This window comes from Salvelinus sp. IW2-2015, linkage group LG17, assembly GCF_002910315.2.
Source record: "Salvelinus sp. IW2-2015 linkage group LG17, ASM291031v2, whole genome shotgun sequence".
Lineage (NCBI taxonomy): Eukaryota > Metazoa > Chordata > Actinopteri > Salmoniformes > Salmonidae > Salvelinus > Salvelinus sp. IW2-2015.
This window is the reverse complement of record NC_036857.1, coordinates 22014389-22032452: the sequence shown is the minus strand read 5'-3', so window position 1 is coordinate 22032452 and position 18064 is coordinate 22014389. Positions and strand designations below refer to the sequence as shown.

General features: G+C 40.9%; 1 protein-coding gene across 3 annotated transcripts; it reads left to right on the top strand.

The window, feature by feature from the left end:
- The first annotated feature begins 1059 nt into the window (after nucleotides 1–1059).
- Nucleotides 1060–10138, top strand: LOC111977287 (glucose-induced degradation protein 8-B homolog). 3 transcript variants are annotated; one of them, XM_024006682.2, is made up of 6 exons: nucleotides 1082–1154; nucleotides 1263–1355; nucleotides 6624–6750; nucleotides 6963–7159; nucleotides 7300–7497; nucleotides 8110–10138. In XM_024006682.2, exons 3-6 carry the CDS (start codon nucleotides 6630–6632, stop codon nucleotides 8281–8283), a joined length of 690 nt encoding a protein of 229 aa, XP_023862450.1. In that variant the 5' UTR covers nucleotides 1082–1154; nucleotides 1263–1355; nucleotides 6624–6629; the 3' UTR covers nucleotides 8284–10138. The 3 variants fall into 3 exon arrangements, with proteins under 3 accessions (XP_023862449.1, XP_023862450.1, XP_070304056.1); XM_024006681.2 differs by lacking the exon at nucleotides 1263–1355 and having other exon boundaries at nucleotides 1060–1154; XM_070447955.1 differs by lacking the exons at nucleotides 1082–1154; nucleotides 1263–1355 and adding an exon at nucleotides 2632–2720.
- Nucleotides 10139–18064: the final 7926 nt, after the last annotated feature.

Below are 18064 nucleotides of genomic sequence, written 5' to 3'. Positions count from 1 at the left end.
TGGCTGGGCTGATGAGACAATGGATTGCGCAGTCAGATGGAACAGAGTAAATAGGCATTTTAATGTAATAGATTTAGCCGGTGGCAACTTGTGGAATAGACGTTGCTGTAATGCGGTTTTAACCAATCAGCATTCAGGTATAAACGAGTATAAACCCTTTTATACAACTGGTGGGTCTAATCTTGAATGAACAAGATTTGTATAAACAGTGCTGTCTGTCTCTCCGACATTTGCAACATTGTTTCAATATTCAAATTCGATCTCCTGCTGTCCCAAAGTAATGAACTTGTCGTGAGTCGGGACGAGATAGACAGGCAGGCAGCGTTTCTCAGCCAGTCGAAATCATGATTCAGCTGGCATCATTTTTATGGATATATACAAAACAATGTCAATTGAAAAAGTCAAAACGAAACGCACTTTCCAGCTTCCGTTTGAAGTGATTGTGTTACTGTAGCTGTGTTATATTGCCTAGCTCCTCTGAACAACAGTGTCCTGACGAGTGAGCACATGTTCTATGCCAAGAGAAATCGCGCTTCGTCAGCTTATTGTTATGGATGTGTCCAAATAAATGTAAAACAGCTTAAACAAATGCAAATGCAGTTACTTTGCTGTTATTCTGGCTGCACTTTTTGACGTGACTGTAAGTTAGCCGTAGTTGGCTAGTTAGCAAGCAAGGGATGGGCATCTCTAGCAACCATAGATTTGTGCAGGGACTATATCTTGTGGAAGGATGAAAAAAGTGATAATGCCCTCGAAGGCGGTGTTTGGGGATATAATGGCACGTTTTTCCAACGGGTGGGTCTAATCCTGAATTAACAACATCCGTGCCAATATATCCTCCAAACACCGTCTTCGAGGGCATTATCACTTAAATATTCAATGAGGTGAAACTTTTAGAACCTTGCAGCCCAATTCTACAAGACGGAACATCTGTTCTACAAAATGCATTTCTATCTGACCATTTTGTAACGTTGAATCCTTCTGAACAGACCCCACCATTGCTACTGTTCCTGGTAACCCACTGAGGTATAAAGTAACCATGCCATCATTCCACTGACCAATCGTAGTTCTTGTTCCCACAAATCAGGTTTGGCTCTCGCGAGAGAGCGTGAAGCAACTACACGGCTGTTGCCGAAGTCGAAAGATTGTTACAGGTAGGTAGCTGTATGTCATTTTACAATAAAGCTGTCTATTATATTTCATATAGATAATGATTGTTATTATTTATTGTATTGTACTTTTCGTTCATGTGTCAAATTGAGCTTTCGGATGTTAAAATTACACGTTGGTGGGTGATGCACCAACAAGCAGCTTGCTAGCTTAACGTTAGCAAACAACACAACAAGTAATTTCAGGTAGGTGTTTTGCTGGCGTATTTACATACACAATCGCTGCTTTCAATTATATTGGTTTGCACAAAACCGCCGTGGGAAGTCAGAAGCTAAGTTGAAATGGAATTGTATTTAACGTTACTGTGCTGTGAGTGGAGGGTTGGCCATTATGACGGGGGAATTTGAGACAACATATCTAAAGGATTGTATTGTTAATGCCAGGCACCACAGGCTAAAATGAAATTTTTGCATCTATCTATTTTTTGGGTATTTTTGTCCATTAATGAGTATTTTCCAAAAGTAAGCAATTTTTAAATAATTTCATAAATATATTTTCTTTAGTTTGTCATATTAGCTAATTAAAATATATTTTAACCACTTTTTAAAATGGTCATCAATAATTTCCAAGCTTACTAGCTACATTGAATTACACAATTTCAATGTCCATTTCGTAGAGTTACAAACTGGACTACATTTAATAACTCACTTTGAAGAGATGGTGATTGGGTCTAAACAGGCCTTTGGCGTTTGGTCGTCTTAATTCAGTTTACTTGTCTTTAACTGCCTGTTCTCGGAAGTCAGACTCTTCCCACACCCCAACACATTTTTCTTAGCTTCAGAAACATCTGCATTCACCAACATTTGTGTGGTTATCTTTAGCTATATTCTCCAGACTTGCCCAGGGGGAATTGTTGATATGCTGTACATTATCTATTGTAGATAACATTTTATTTGCCAATAATGCATTTTACATACATGTCTTCAGTATTTTACAGATAGAAAGATGAAAAAAGTATTTATCCACAATCTGTAATGGACAAGTCTGGTCCTAGAGTGTTTTTTCACAAAATGAAACAAAAATATTTAGGCTAACTTCATCCAGTGTCTAGAATTATTATTTTTTGTCTGGTATGCAAACATGCACAGATTTAATGAGACATCACCTCATTTGCATATTTTTGTATATAAAATATTTCAGAAATCGTAATACAAATTTTTATTTAATTTGTCTACATTCAACTGGTAAAAGTTGATTGTGATATGATTAAGAGAAAATGGTGTGGTGCCTAGCCTTAAACGGACTTACCAAAGGTGGGTCTGTTGTAGATCCGCTTACCTTCTGTCAATGTAAAAGTCCCCCATAAATTATTACTTTTTTTTTGTCCACGTATGGCGTACGTACATGACTTTTATTTTGACATGAGGTAAGAAGAGAAATTGAGTCTACAACAGACCCACGTTTGCAAAGTCTGTTTAATTGACTACAGCTCAGCTTTCAACACCATAGTACCCTCAAAGCTCCTCACTAAGCTAAGAACCCTGGGACTAAACACCACCTTCTGCAACTGGATCCTGGACATCCTGATGGGCTTCCCCCAGGTGGTGAGGGTAGGTAACAACACATTTGTCACGCTGATCCTCAACATGGGGGGGCCCCTCCTGTACTCCCTGTTGACCCTTGACTGCATGGCCAGGCACGACTCCAACACCACCATTAAGTTTGCTGATGACACAAGTGGTAGGCCTGATCACTCACAACGATGAGTCCGCCTAAAGGGAGACCTGGCTGTGTGGTGCCAGAACAACAATCTCTCCCTCAATGTGATTTAAGACAAAGGAGATGATTGTGGACTACAGGAAAAGGAGGACCAAGCACACCCCCATTCTCATTGACGGGGCTGTAGTGGAGCAGGTTGAGCGTTTCAAGTTCCTTGGTGTCCACATCAAAAACAAACTATCATGGTCCAAACTAGGGTTGGAAACTTTCCGGGAAATTTCCATGTGAAGTTAAGCCTGGGAATTTTGCTTAAATTCATCAAAAAGGTTGGCTTATAACAACTTTTTTTGTGGGATACACATGGCAATTCTAGGTCTTGTGGCATATTTTGGTTAAACTATCCCCAATTCAATGGAATTGCAACCATCTGCATGCACAGTGCATTCCATCACATGTACAGCTGATTCTCAAGAGCTTCCACACTAATGAGATGCTATTGAGTCCACACCACCACACTGTCTGAGCCAAGGACTACATGCTTTCTGGTATGTTGTGATTACAATACTGGGTGGGGTGAATATATTTTATGACATAATTTTTTTTGTAAACTAGTAAATAGTAGCCTACAGCAATGTGTGTTTAAATATTTTCTAACTTGTTAACAATTTCTGCTGGTTAGTTTTTGCTACCATGTGGGTTTTAGCTTGCTTGAGCCTGCTAACTGAGTGTAAATTCACCTGTTTCCACACATTTCATTTTAAAACATTTATCTTACAAAGGGGTTGTTTAATGTAACTCCTTCATTATTTATTTGTACATGGAATTGTATTTCAAATGTTTTACAAATTCTTTTTTCTCCTAATGTTTACAGGAAAATGCCACGGGCACTATCTGATGTGTGGAGACATTTCACTGCAGCTAATGTAGAAGGAAAAGCTGTGTACATTTGCAAATACTGTGTCCAAATCATATGTGAAGAATACAACAAAGATGCAGAATCATCTGGGCAAGTGCATAAAGTTCCCTCAATGCTCACAACAAGCAACCTCTGACAAAAGTCCCTCTTCTATTAGAGGTGAAAATGATGAATCCGACACCTTATCGATAGCAACAGCTCATGGTCCTCCTGGAATCAGATGTTTCTTTTGACTCAATGGAGGAACGTAGTCAGAAATGCTGTTGAATGTCTGGCTTGAGCTGTGTATGCAACTGGTTCACCTCTGCTCACAGGCAGTGTGTATTGGAAGAGATTTCTGAATGTTCTTCGCCCAGCATACACCGCTCCAACCGGACATGCTTTATCTACTCATTTGCTGAATGCAGAGTTCAGAGTTCAAGTGAAGGTCAAGCAAATCATAGAGATAGCAGACTATTGCAATCATCTCTGATGGGTGGTCGAATATTCGCGGGCAAGGAATAATTAAAGACATCATCTCCACCCCTCAACCAGTATTACACAAGGGACAACAGACACTGGTCTCTACATTGCAGATGGCTTGACTGCAGTCATCAATGACCTTGGACCACAGAAGGTATTTGCACTGGTGACAGACAATGCTGTGAACATGAAGGCTGCTTGGTCTAAAGTGGAGGAGTCCTACCCTCACAGCACACCCATTGACTGTGCTGCTCATGCATTGAATCTGCTCCTCAAGGACATCATGGCACTGAAAACAATGGATACACTCTACAAGAGAGCCAAGGAAATGGTTAGGTATGTGAAGGGTCAAGTTATAGCAGCAATCTACCTCACCAAGTAAAGTGAGAAGAGTAAGAGCACCACATTGAAGCTGCCCAGCAACACCCATTTGGGTGGTGTTATGTTTGACAGTCTCCTGGAGGGGAAGGATTCTCCAAGAAATGGCCATATCCCAGTCTGCTGATATGGACAAGCCCCATCAGGAGGATCCTCCTCGATGTATTTTGGAGGAGAGTGGTAAGCAGCCTGAAACTCCTGAAACCTAAAGCAGTAGCCATTGCACGGATTGAGGGAGACAATTCCATCCTGTCTAATGTTCAGACTGCTTGCAGATGTAAGAGAAGATATCTGTACTGTCCTGCCCACTTCACTGTTCCAAGCAGTAGAAACTGCAGTTCTGAAATGCATCAAAAAGCGTGAAGACTTCTGCCTGAAGCCCATACACGCCACAGTGTACATGTTGGACCCCAAGTATGCTGGCAAGAGCATCCTGTCCGGTGCAGAGATCAACAAGGCCTATGGTGTCATCACTACCGTGTCTCGCCACCTTGGCCTGGATGAGGGCAAGGTTCTTGGCAGTCTGGCGAAGTATACTTCCAAGCAAGGGTTTGGGCTGGAGATGCCATATGGCAGTTGTGCCAACATATCTCATCAGCCACCTGGTGGAAGGGACTTTGTGGGTCTGAGGCTCTTTCCTCTGTTGACTCCATCATCCTCCAAATCCCACTAACATCAGCCGCCTCAGAGCACAACTGGTCCTTGTTTGGGAACACACACACCAAAGCATGCAACCGGCTGACCAATACAAGGGTTGAGAAATTTGTGGCCATCCGGGCAAATCTGAGGCTTTTTGAGCCTGACAACGAGCCATCCTCAACAAGGTTGGAAAGTGACCGTGAAGATGAGGCCCTAGAGTCTGATGTTCAAGAGGTGGACATTGAGGACGTCCAGGGAGGAGACATGGAAGCCTGAGAGGAAGACAACCAAAGCTTTAGTTTCTAGACTATCATTTTACAGATGTATGTCCTTTTTGGGAGATGCGATGAACATTCAATATTCCCTTTTGTTGATCAGTGAAATCATCCCATGTGAAGAGTCAACTCATTTAATTAAAGTTCAATTTGTAACAACAATCTATTGGGATTTAATCATTTGCAATTATTCCTACTTATAAGGTTAAAGATTTGTTTCTGTCTCCATATGATATGGTAAATTTATCCAATGCAAAAAAATCTAAATTTTAAATGGTATTTAATATGAATTTTCATATATTCCCACAAAGTTTCCACCTCTGAATATTCCCCAAAATTTGCAACCCTAGTCCAATCACACCAAGACGGTTGTAAAGCGGGCACGACAAAGCCTATTTCCCCCTCAGGAGACTGAAAAGATTGGGCATGGATCCTCAAGGTTCTACAGCTGCACCATCGAGAGCATCTTGACTGGTTGCATCACTACCTGGTTATGGTAACTGCTCGGCTGCAAGGCACTACAGAGGGTAGTGCGTATGGCCCAGTACACCACTGGGGCCAAGCTTCCTGCCATCCAGGACCTCTATACCCCTCTTTTACGCTGCTGTTACTCTCTGGTTATCTTTGCATAGTCACGTTAACTCTACCTACATGTACATATTACCTTGACTAATCTGTGCCCCCACACATCGACTCTGTACCCGTACCCTCTGTGTATAGCCCTGCTACGGTTATTTTACTGCTGGTCTTTAACTATGTTACTTATATTTTTTACTTCACTTATTTTTCTTAACTGCATTTCACTGTAAGGTCTACACCTTTTTATATTCGGTGCATGTGACAAAGTTTGCTTTAATTACGATCCTTTTAGATATTGTCTCATGCCCCACGTCATAATGACCAAACATCCTGCCCACCGGCACAGTAATTTGAAATTGAATTGTATTTCACTTCAGTCTTTCTATACTGTTTTAGCAATACAATTTAAAGCAATGCTAGCTAGCTAACGTTGTTTTGGTTTTTCAAACACTACTTCAGTCACTCTTGACATAAACGGCAGGTCAGTGCAATAACTAGATACCTGCTACAACACATTTATTTATTTTCATATTCAAATTTTGCAGGATCCAATGATGAGTTACATGGAAAAGCCTGAAGATATTACGAAAGACGAATGGATGGACAAACTGAACAATGTACAAATACAGAGGGCTGACATGAACCGGCTTATTATGAATTACCTGGTGACAGGTATACCATCATTCACACTTTGTCATTTGCTGCTAAAACAACCTCCAATCTGAGCTGCGCTCAATCCCAGTTTACTGTTCTGCTCCAAACGTCTTTGGCTTTTCAGCTCGTTTCTACTTGCAGAATCACTCACCTTTTTCCTTGATCTATCCTATATCCGGTTGATTGTTCTTGTGATTTTGATGGTCTCACTCTTGTCTGTGTTTGTGCAGAGGGGTTTAAAGAGGCAGCTGAGAAGTTCCGGATGGAGTCTGGGATCGAGCCCAGTGTGGACCTGGACTCGCTGGATGAGAGGATAAAGATCAGAGAGATGATCCTAAAGGGACAAATACAGGAGGCCATCGCACTCATCAACCGCTTACACCCAGAACTGCTTGACACCAAGCGCTACCTGTACTTTCACCTGCAGGTAAGGATGCCCTCAGTGGACTGTTTTGGGACCAGCTCCTGTCCAAATCATAAGCATCTCGATGTGGATGTCCATTGCCTACACCAAAACACTAACTTCTGTCATCCCGCTCCATTTCTTTCCCCTTTTCCTCTTTGTAGCAACAGCACTTGATTGAGTTAATCAGGCTGCGGGAGACGGAGTCTGCGTTGGAGTTTGCCCAGACACAGCTGGCAGAGCAGGGGGAGGAGAGCAGGGAGTGCTTGACAGAGATGGAGAGGACGCTGGCTCTTCTTGCCTTCGATACCCCAGAGGAGTCGCCCTTTGGAGACCTGCTTAACATGATGCAGCGACAGAAGGTGTGTGTGGTTGGTCTATAATCTGCATCATTGTATTATTAGAGCCTCTTTACACTACACTAGTTTGACAACACATACTAGTTCAATTACATATTTTTGTAGTGTAAAAAGACTTACCTTACTTGGCCCAGCGTCGTCTGGGGTAGGCCGTCATCGTAAAGAAGAATTTGTTCTTAACTGAATTGCCTAGTTAAATAAATAAAATGCCTGTATACAGCATTTGCTGCTGGACAAATTGAAAATGACAGGTTTTCAAAATGTCCACACGCTTTGTAACGCTTTGCGTTGATCATGTGTGCAACATGGTTTGGATGAGATGCTCCTGTTTAGTTATCCTTATTTAGTTTTTCTAAATACTAAGGTATTTATGGTATGCTATTAGCTGCACACACATGAATCAGGAATGTGCCTTTGGCCACAACACATCCAAGGCTAATGTAAGGATAGTGTAAAAATAAAATGTGCACATCTGAAGTTGAAGAGATGCAGATCTTACTTCACGTATTTTACTAATAGCCTTAATGTGCATTTGTAAAGGGGTCTCCTTTTTTTATAGGTGTTCTGTATTCCTGTAATTGACACACCATTCTTTCCCTTCTGAATGCTCTTCAGGTGTGGAGTGAGGTGAACCAGGCTGTGTTGGACTATGAGAACAGGGAGTCAACGCCCAAGCTGGCCAAGCTACTCAAGCTGCTGTTATGGGCTCAGAACGAGCTGGACCAGAAGAAAGTAAAATACCCCAAAATGACAGACCTCAGCAAAGGCATTATTGAGGATCCCAAGTGAAATGACGAGCAGTGACATAGACTACCATACTTCCTTTCTCCTATTTATAATCTGTGAAAGACTGGATGATAACGGGAAAATAACATGTATATAAATACTTTTTTCATGTTGCATATATGAGAGGACTTAATTGAGTGTGCAAATGCTATATGGCTGTATTTAAAAAAAAATATATATATATATATATATAAAAAAAGTGACAGACACTGATTTAAACATTCAAGAGTACCCACATTTATATACACTTTGAGAGACCACACATTTAAATGACTGGTTTATATTTGATTACCTGAGAAATTGGTATGAATCACTTTTACTTGAGTGTCATGGTCGGTTCTGAATATAATTAAATTAGTTTTTTAAGCCACTGAGTTGCCACGTTGAGTGTAGATGTTAAGATTTTATACAAACCATATAGTTTGTTAAAGGTCCAATGTAGCTGTTTTTTTTATCTCAATATCAAATCATTTCTGGGTAACAATTAAATACCTTACTGTGACTGTTCAATTAATGTGGTCAACAAGACACAAATAGATTCTTGGTGAAGAGCAATTCCTCAAGCAAGAATTTTACAAGGATTGTCTGGGAGTGATCTGAGTGGGGAGGGGAAAACTGAACTATCTATTGACAGAGCTCTTTCTTATTGGTGATGTTACCAGACAGGCCAAAACTCTTTGAGGCAGTCTTTTCAAATCGCTCTTACACTATCACCGTTTTCAAAATTTCACAGTATTTCAACCTCAATTGTAGAAATATGTATATTGAACACAGGAAATATATATATTTGTTTTAATGCACTGGGCCTTTTAAACCTAAATTAGGCTCCTATGTAAAGGACAGAGGGGAATATAGGCTAAATGCTATTTTTATTTTTTTGTAAGTGTTTGGGTCATGTGGAAAAGGCTAGGTAACAGTTATCTACAGTAATTTGATTGGTTAAAATGGCAAGTCTATCTTCTGGACATCTGGTCTTAACCTGTCTACTGATGGATGAAATTATTACACACACATGGAAATACGGGTTTCTTTTAAATGGTTGACTGAGTTTACATTCCCTTCTGTGTTTGAAAGATACCTGAAGCTCTGCCGTGTAGGTTATATTGAGGCATGAAAACTTGTAGCTGGAGGGTGAAAACCTTTGACCTTTCACAGTATAAAGGCTCTCCTACAGAAGTAGAGAAGTTGGTGTAAGGTACCCATGACCAGATTGCTATTAAGAGTTAGTAACCAGTCTGAATTTGTACATTTACTGCACAGAGGCATGTGGTGTAAATATTGTTCAATGGGTGAAAGTCACTAGAAGTGCCCATTTCTTGTTTATGTTGTGATATTTTTTTATTTTTTTACCTGCTGCTAAATGTCAATTTCATTGTATGATCAGACAATGTGATTATGCACAGACTACAGAGAACTCCCCTCCCTTGTATTGTTGGGTGTTTTTGAGGTCAAATGTGCAGATATAGAAATAAACTTTTCTGAGTTTTTATTTAAATTGGTCAATCCAGCATGACAATCCAGTGAGGGGACTGTTTCCTGCATTGTGTAGCCTTGCTGTCGAGGTTAATCATTTATTCTTTGCAGATGTGTGATTTTGGTGTAGGTAAGTTGGATTCCCGAGTGGCGCAGTGGTCGACGGCACAGCATCTCAGTGCTAGAGGTGTCACTACAGACCCTGGTTTGATTCCAGGCTGTATCACACCTGGCCGTGATTGGGAGTCCCATAGGGTGGCGCACAATTGGCCCAGCGTTAGGGTTTCGCCGGGGTAGGTCGCCATTGTAAAAAATTATTTGTTCTTAACTGACTTGCCAAGTTAAAGGTTAAATAAAACTTTTACCGTATGCTTCCCAGTCAAAAGTTTGCGCATATGTTGTGACATTTCTTTTTGGTCTTTGGCAGAGGTTTTCTTCCGGCTTGAGGTGAGTCAAAGTTAGGGAAGAAGGGTGCAATTGCCGCCTGCAAACCGGGGCGTTCCTGCATCTGCAGAAACCGCTCTGTACTTCTATTGCTACAGTTTTTTGTTAGGACAGGCGGGAGGCGAGGCTGCTTCATTACAATAGGTGGTGTTGATGCACAATAACATTGGATGCCAGCTGCCGATAAACCCCCATAGAAGAAGGGGTGGTAGCGACAACTGTAAATAGCTAGCCGTACACCGGTAGAGGGTGTTCTTCGTCCCCGCCGGTCGGGCACTGTTTTCCCGCAGTTCCGTTAACGACAGCGAGGGCAGGTGTTTGGTAAGCGGGAGCAAAGGACACTGTGCTAGCTGAGCCAGCTAGTCTGGTACACAGGAGGCGGGGGCGACACCGTGTGCTATCTAGTTAACTAACATGTTAGCTAGCACACGGTGTCTCTAATTAGCAATCTAGCTAGTTAGCTAACACACTGTGTCGCCCCATCCTCCCATCTGCTGTGCTAGTGGGAGGCGGGGGTGAACAGTAGTCCGTGTCCTTCGCCCCACCATTATCCCTCAGATCTGTTAACAATGGTGAGGGCAGGTGTTCGGGGGGAGGGGGTGGTGGACCTCCACATCTGACTTCTTCACCTGCAGGATCGCCTGAGACCAGCCACCCGGATAGCTGATGAAGCTGTGGGTTTGCACAACCAAAGAATTTTTGCACAAACTGTCAGAAACCGTCTCGGGGAAGCTCATCTGCGTGCTTGTCGTTCTCACTATTGTCTTGACCTAACTGCAGTTTGGTGTCGTAACTGACGATGGCCACTGGCATGCTGGAGAAGTGTGCTCTTCACCAATATATCTCGGTTTCAACTGTACCGATCAGATGCGTTTTGATGAAGTCCACGTTGTGAACAGAGTGCCTCATGGTGGCGGTGGGGTTATGGTATGGGCAGGCATACGCTATGGACAACGAAGCTCATTGTTGTGCCATTCAACCGCCGCCATCACCTGATGTTTCAGCATGGTAATGCGTGGCCCCATGTCGCAAGGATCTGTACAGAATTTCTGGAAGCTGAAAATATCTCAGTTCTTCCATGGCCTGTATACTCACCAGACATGTCACCCATTGAGCATGTTTAGGATGCTCTAGATCTACGTGTACGACAGCGTGTTCCAGTTCCCGCCAATGTCCAGCAACTTCGCACAGACATTGAAGTGGAGTGGGACAACATTCGACAGGACACAATCAACAGCATGACCAACTCTACGCGAAGGAGATGTGTTGCGCTGCATGAGGCAAATGGTGGTCACACCAGATACTGACTGGTCTTCTGATCCACACCCCTACCTTTTTTGTAAGGTATCTGTGACCAACAGATGCATATCTGTATTCCCAGTCAAGTGAAATCCATAGATTGAATTTATTTCAATTGACTGATTTCCTTATATGAACTGTAACTCAGTAAAATCTTAAACATTGTTGTATGTTGCATTTATATTTTTGTTCAGTGTACATCTTCGGGACTCACCCTAGAAGACAAAGGAATATAGTTTGTTTTATATGCCGTGACTTAGTAATCTTTTCACCAACAGAACAGGGGCTAAAAAAATGCCTGTCCTTAGTAGTGTAAGGGAAATTTAAGTGTTTGTGCTATTCTTATAACTCATTTCTGTGTTGTATTCATGTGCTGTTCTATGAACCAATTTCTGTGTTCTTGCAAGTGACTGACTGTACAAACCCTCACTATCAGTAGCAGCAATTTGGCAGTATGCCCAGACCTTGTTTTGAGAGATATCTCAGTTTCAAGGTTTCAGCTTAGAGAGATAGAAGCCTCGTGAGGTATTGGTCTGTCACATGTTATGAACCAATATTGGTCTGTCACATGGATGAAATAAAACGGTAATGATTAATTAATTATGCTAAATCATGCAAATATAACTTGTCTGTATAGCCATATATAATACAACTGCTGGGACTGCCCAGGCAGAGCTCCTGATTGACGTGTACTATGGTGCATTGAGTTGGGACTGCACAGGCAGAGCTCCTGATTGACGTGTACTATGGTGCTTTGAGTTGGTTGGAACCTCTCCAGTGCGCTGACAATAAACGATGATTAATTTATTATTGACTTAGAGTGTCCCTTTGTAAGAATTTCCACGACACTAGAAAAACATGTTAAGGACTGGACACTATCCAGAAAACTAAGTAATGATCTTTCAGCAAAAGTCTAGATCTCAGGAGAGTATATATCATTTCACCCTAGGAGAAACATCCTTGAAACATACCACCAACTATACTTATCTTGGTGCTTGGTTTGCGTAAATTCATCTGGGCGGTTTGACGTGTCCATAAAGTATTTTACAGATAAAGCACACAGGGAATATTTTGAAATTAGAAAAACATTGTACAGATTTAACCCTCCAATTACAATTTGGCAAAAATTATTTGACTCTGTCATAACATCATAGGGCAAAATCCCCACCTAAATTTTAAACACCTGGCAAAAATATTCTAGGTGTGCACAGAAATGTCCCAAACCTAGCCTGCAGGACAGAACTGGGGGGATTCCCCTTAGCTCTCCAAGTTGAAAAAGAGCAACCAAATTCTGAACTCAACTAACACACTGTAATCCAGAATATTATCATCACAAGGCTTTCTTATACAAACACCACAACCCAGAAATGTACCCTTTAAAGCTCAGATACACTGTCATCAAGGCAAAGGGTGGCTATTTTGAAGAATCTCAAATATAAAATATATTTTGATTTGTTTAACACTTTTTTGGTTACTGCATGATTCCGTATATGTTATTTTATAGTTCTGATGTCTTCATTATTATTCTACAATGTAGAAAATAGTAAAATAAAGAAAAACCCTTGAATGAGTAGTTGTGTCCAAACTTTTGACTGGTACTGTAGGTAGGGGTAAAGTGACTAGCGGCAGTGTATGTGGTGAGTGTGAAAGTGTGTGTGAGTGTGTGTGTAGTATCAGTATGCATGTGCGTGCATGTTGTGTGTGTGTGTGTGTGTGTGTGTGTCAGTGCAATTGTGTGGGCAGAGTCCAGTGTGTGTAACATAGAGTCAGTGCAAGAGAGTTAGTGCATAAAAGGGTCAATTCAGGTATGTTTATTTTTTATTTATTTAACCTTTAATTAACTAGGCAAGCCAGTTGAGAACAAATTCTTATTTACAATGATGGCCTACTAAAAGGCAAAAGGCCTCCTGCAGGGACAGGGAGCAGGTGTGACAGGGTTGTGTGTTCAATTCCCACGTGGGACAAGTATGAAAATGTATGCACTCACTACTTTTATATGCATTATTATAATCATCCACTTCATTACATTTGCGTAATTTTAATCGAGCATCAAGGACCAGCAATGAGCAGTTTTGTTTTTTCCTTCACAAAAAAGTTTGTTTTGAGTTAACTGCTTAAGCGGTGTGTGCCATCTAGCAGCGATGGTAATAGAGGTACATGACAACTATTTGACAAAACCATAAGGCTCTTCGACTTTTTTGACGATGCACTATGCAGAAATCGCGCCACCATTTCCTGGTTGCTAAAATTCTAAAAGTTTGCTTAATTTCAGTTTATGTGACAAAACAAGCAAGTATAGTGTAGAGAATCATTGTACCATCTAAACCGCTGTGAAATATATTTTCCATAACCAAAAATACTGTATTTTCTGCTGTTTGAAACTGGTGTACAAAACCGAATGTTAAAGAAGCAAAAATGAAATTTAAGCACAGGAAGCATAGAAATAGTGCACATGGAACAGATCTACAGCAGAGTGACAGGTCTATAACTCACATTTCTATGTTAATTTGGTCGGGTCGCCCAAAAAGTTACATATTGCAGATTTAGCAATTTAAGATAAACTTAAATGTATAGACCTCCTTGATCTTTTTCTGTAAAAGCACATGGATGTTTGTGAAACGGATAAGTAAAAACATGGGATTTTGTCATGTATGTGAAAACATGGCTTTTGAATTTTGTCTAACGTTAGTAGCTTGTAGCCTAGTCAAAGATGTCATGCAATATTGGCACACTACACTTATTCCAGAGCGGAACAAAATTAAACCTTGAATTTGGAGGTTTAAAATATCCCTCTGGTGGCCAAGTTTAACTATTTTAAGAAATGCCATTGGTTTGTGGATATAAAAGCAGGGGTGGGCAAACTTTTTGTCTCGAGGGCCACATCGGGATTTTGAAATTCAACGGAGGGATGCATTTTTTAGGGGACCAATTGTTTGTTGGTCCCCTCCCGAGGGGCGCTGCAGTCTAGGGCACTGCATTACAGTGCTTGAGGCATCACTATAGACCTGGGTTCGATCCCAGGCTGTGTCATAGCTGGCTGTGACTGGGAGACCCATGAGGCGGTGTACAATTGGCCCAGCGTCTTCCAGGTTAGGAGAGGGTTTGCCAGGCCGAGATTTCCTTGTCCCATCGCGCTCTAGAGACTCCTGTGGCGGGCCGGGCGCATGCACGCTGACACGGTCGCCAGGTGTACGGTGTTTCCTCCAACACATTGGTATGGCTGGGTTAAGCGGGCATTGTGTCAAGAAGCAGTGCAGCTTGGGTGGGTCGTGTTTTGGAGGACGCACGGCTCTCGACCTTCACCTCTGCCGAGTCCGTATGGGAGTCGCAGCAATGGGACAAGACTGTAACTATTGGATACCACGAAATTGGGGTAAAACAAATACATATATATTTTTTATGTCTCGCTGGCCGGATTGAAGTGCCCGGCGGGCCGTATTTTGCACCCACTCCCCCTGACATAAAGTCTAAGACCTTTGATTGGCTGATACGGAACTTGCCATGGGAATAATGCCCAGCTGGTGTTGTTAGCATAGGGATAAGTATGCCAGGTTACCTAATGGGAACAGCTAACAATTGGCGTTCTATCACGTGCAACTACTGTATGTCAACGATTTGAATTGACTGATGCAGATTTTGAGACTGAGAAAAAGTTTAAGTTGAAACTTTTTTTAATGTTCTATAAGTATGGACCCATTATCTTTCGCTAGCATTGTGTCTGTCATCCGTTCCATTTGTTCCATTTAGATTGGCAAACAAATATGTTGGTCCCAAAAATGGCTCATTATTATTCTTGAATATATGTGGGGCTTTCACAGGTAGGTATCAGATATCAAGACGCCATGTATATTGTACATCATAATTATATGATGTTCACGGTTAAGTGTATTATAGGCCTATATACTGTATTTGACTGTAAATGAGACCAGTTTGTGTATCCTACAGGGCTGGTTCTGTTGTACGTCTCTGTTTACCTGATTAAGGTCACAACTTCCTGGGTTACCGGGTTCTCCCTCATCACAATGGTGAATACCATGGGCCTGGGAGCGTTCCTCATGTTTGGAGATGGCAATTGCGTGGACTTGTGGAATTTGTCCCAAGTCACACTTGTATGACTCACATAGAGAGACTGCCATTAACTTTGTGTGTACACACTCCCCTACATATTTATTTGGACAGTGAAGCTAAACCTTTTCATTTGTCTCTGTACTCCAGCATTTTGGATTTGAGATCAAATATTTCATATGAGGTGATAGAACAGAATGTCTCCTTCTATTTGAAATTCCCTTATATGTGTATTAAAGTAGCCAAAAGTTTAGTATTTGGTCCGATATTCTGAGCAACCAATGACTACATCAAGCTTGTGACTACACATTTGTTGGATGTATTTGCAGTTTGTTTTGTTTTTGTTTCAGATTATGTTGTGCCCTATATACATTGAATGGTAACTAATGCATTGTGTCATTTTGGAGTCACTTTTATTGTAAATAAGAATCTAATGTTTCCGATCACTTCTACATTAATGTGGATGCTGCCATGATTACAAATCATCATAAATGGTTAGTTACAGAGGCACAAAGATCATACCCCCAAGACATGCTAACCTCTCACCATTACAAATAACAGGGGAGGTTAGCATTTTTTGAGGGGTATGATTTTGTAAAAATGTACACAATTGTATTTTGTTTTGTTTTATATGTTTGTGTAGGACAAATGTCTGTCTAACAAAATTATTTGTAAAAGGGATTGTAAATACAGAAGGCCTATGAAAAAGTGACTTGTTTCTGTCACGTTTTATATTATGCCCTCTATCACCAGGTCTGAGAATAAGATCATGTTGAGATACAATGGAACTAAGTGTCATTACAAAATAGATTTTGCTATTGAACCCACTTTAAAACATCCCCAAGCATGTTTGTTGTTACATAAAATAAGGGTTTAAAACATGTATAGTTAAATGTTGTTTAACTTGGTAGAACTTTGAAAACATTATATTGTCAAAAATGCATGTTCGTTCTCTGAAATTGAATAGAGAAATAAAGACATAGTAGAAGGCAACTTTATGTGCGGGTAGGCACGCACAGCCTTGGGGAGGAAAAGCCACAGAGAATTAGTGCAGTTTCAGCACCATAGCCAGTGGACAGCGGGGGTGTTGGTGCAGCCTCATAGCTTTTATAGATGTGCAGCGGACGCCTGATGCCTGGACCATTGTTTAAGGCTTAGCCTATTCTATGTATTCGATAGTGGAATACGGACCACATTCCATATGCCTAGTAGGCTACTACATCAATCATTCTCCGGATCTAAAGTTTTACAACAAGGGTGTAGTTGACATCGACAGTGATTTTTACGTTTGCTGAAATCCATTGCACATATACTGTAGGAGTCAGTGGTGCATCAGATTTGTAAATGAATTGATGCTTCTGTTGGATAATGCTTCTATAATTATGTTGGTATGGACATTGGACACTGACTGGTGTTTGTTCTAACACTCCGGATTCAGGAAATAGGCTATAGGAGGCTATATCAAATGAATTGTAATAGCCTGCGAAGAATGCTCCTTCTCCACTATTGCGGGCTGTCACTATCCGTTGTTTGTGTGTAGTACTATGCCCTTGTGATCTAAGCTACACTAAAGCTACACTTAAAAAAACATTTTTTTACTTAACTAAAGTTACGTTGATAAGGAAGTTCAGTACTTCCAAACTACTTAGTGAAAAATGATCAGTATGTAAATCTGAAATGTCATAGACTACAAATTGCTAAATTAAGGATTTAAAACATGTACAGTTAAATAGTTTAACTTGGTAGAACTTTGAAAACATTATATTGCCAAAATGCTAGATAACTTTTGGTCATACAGTATGTTAACAGAATGTGTAATTTAGCCTATTAAACACAATAACTATGTTTCAAGTGAGAATTAAGCATGCCTGATGCCGAAAAAGAAAGGAAATGATTGCCTACTTCACCCATATTTTATTTTGCTAAAAGACTAACTACTGTAGTTCCAGTAGTTAGCCTGATCTCATAGACTAGGAGTAACATAGTAAATGTATATCAGGGACTCTCAAATTAGTATGATATGTTAAGTTTGGTATGGTTACATAAGACAGGCTACTTAAGGCAATAACGCAAACGTCTAGCAACCCAAATATTCCGAGTTCGAATATCATCACGGACAACTTTAGCATTTTAGCTAATTTGCAACATTTTAACTACTTACTACTTTTTAGCTTCTTAGCATCTTAGCTGACGCTTCCCCTAACCGTATCCCTTTTAGCTAATCCTAACCCCTAACCCTAACCTTAATCCTTTAGCCTAACTCCTAAACTTAACCCTAATCTTAACTCCTAACCCCTAGCTTAGCTAATGTTAGCCAGCTAGTTAATGTTAGCCACCTAGCTAGAATATATATGTTTTGCAAATTTGTAACATATTGTAAATTTGCAAATGTAACAGTATAACTTTAGTACGTCCCCTCGCGAACCAGGGACCCTCTGCACACATCAACAACGGTCGCCCACGAAGCATCGTTACCCATTGCTCCACAAAGGCCGCGGCCCTT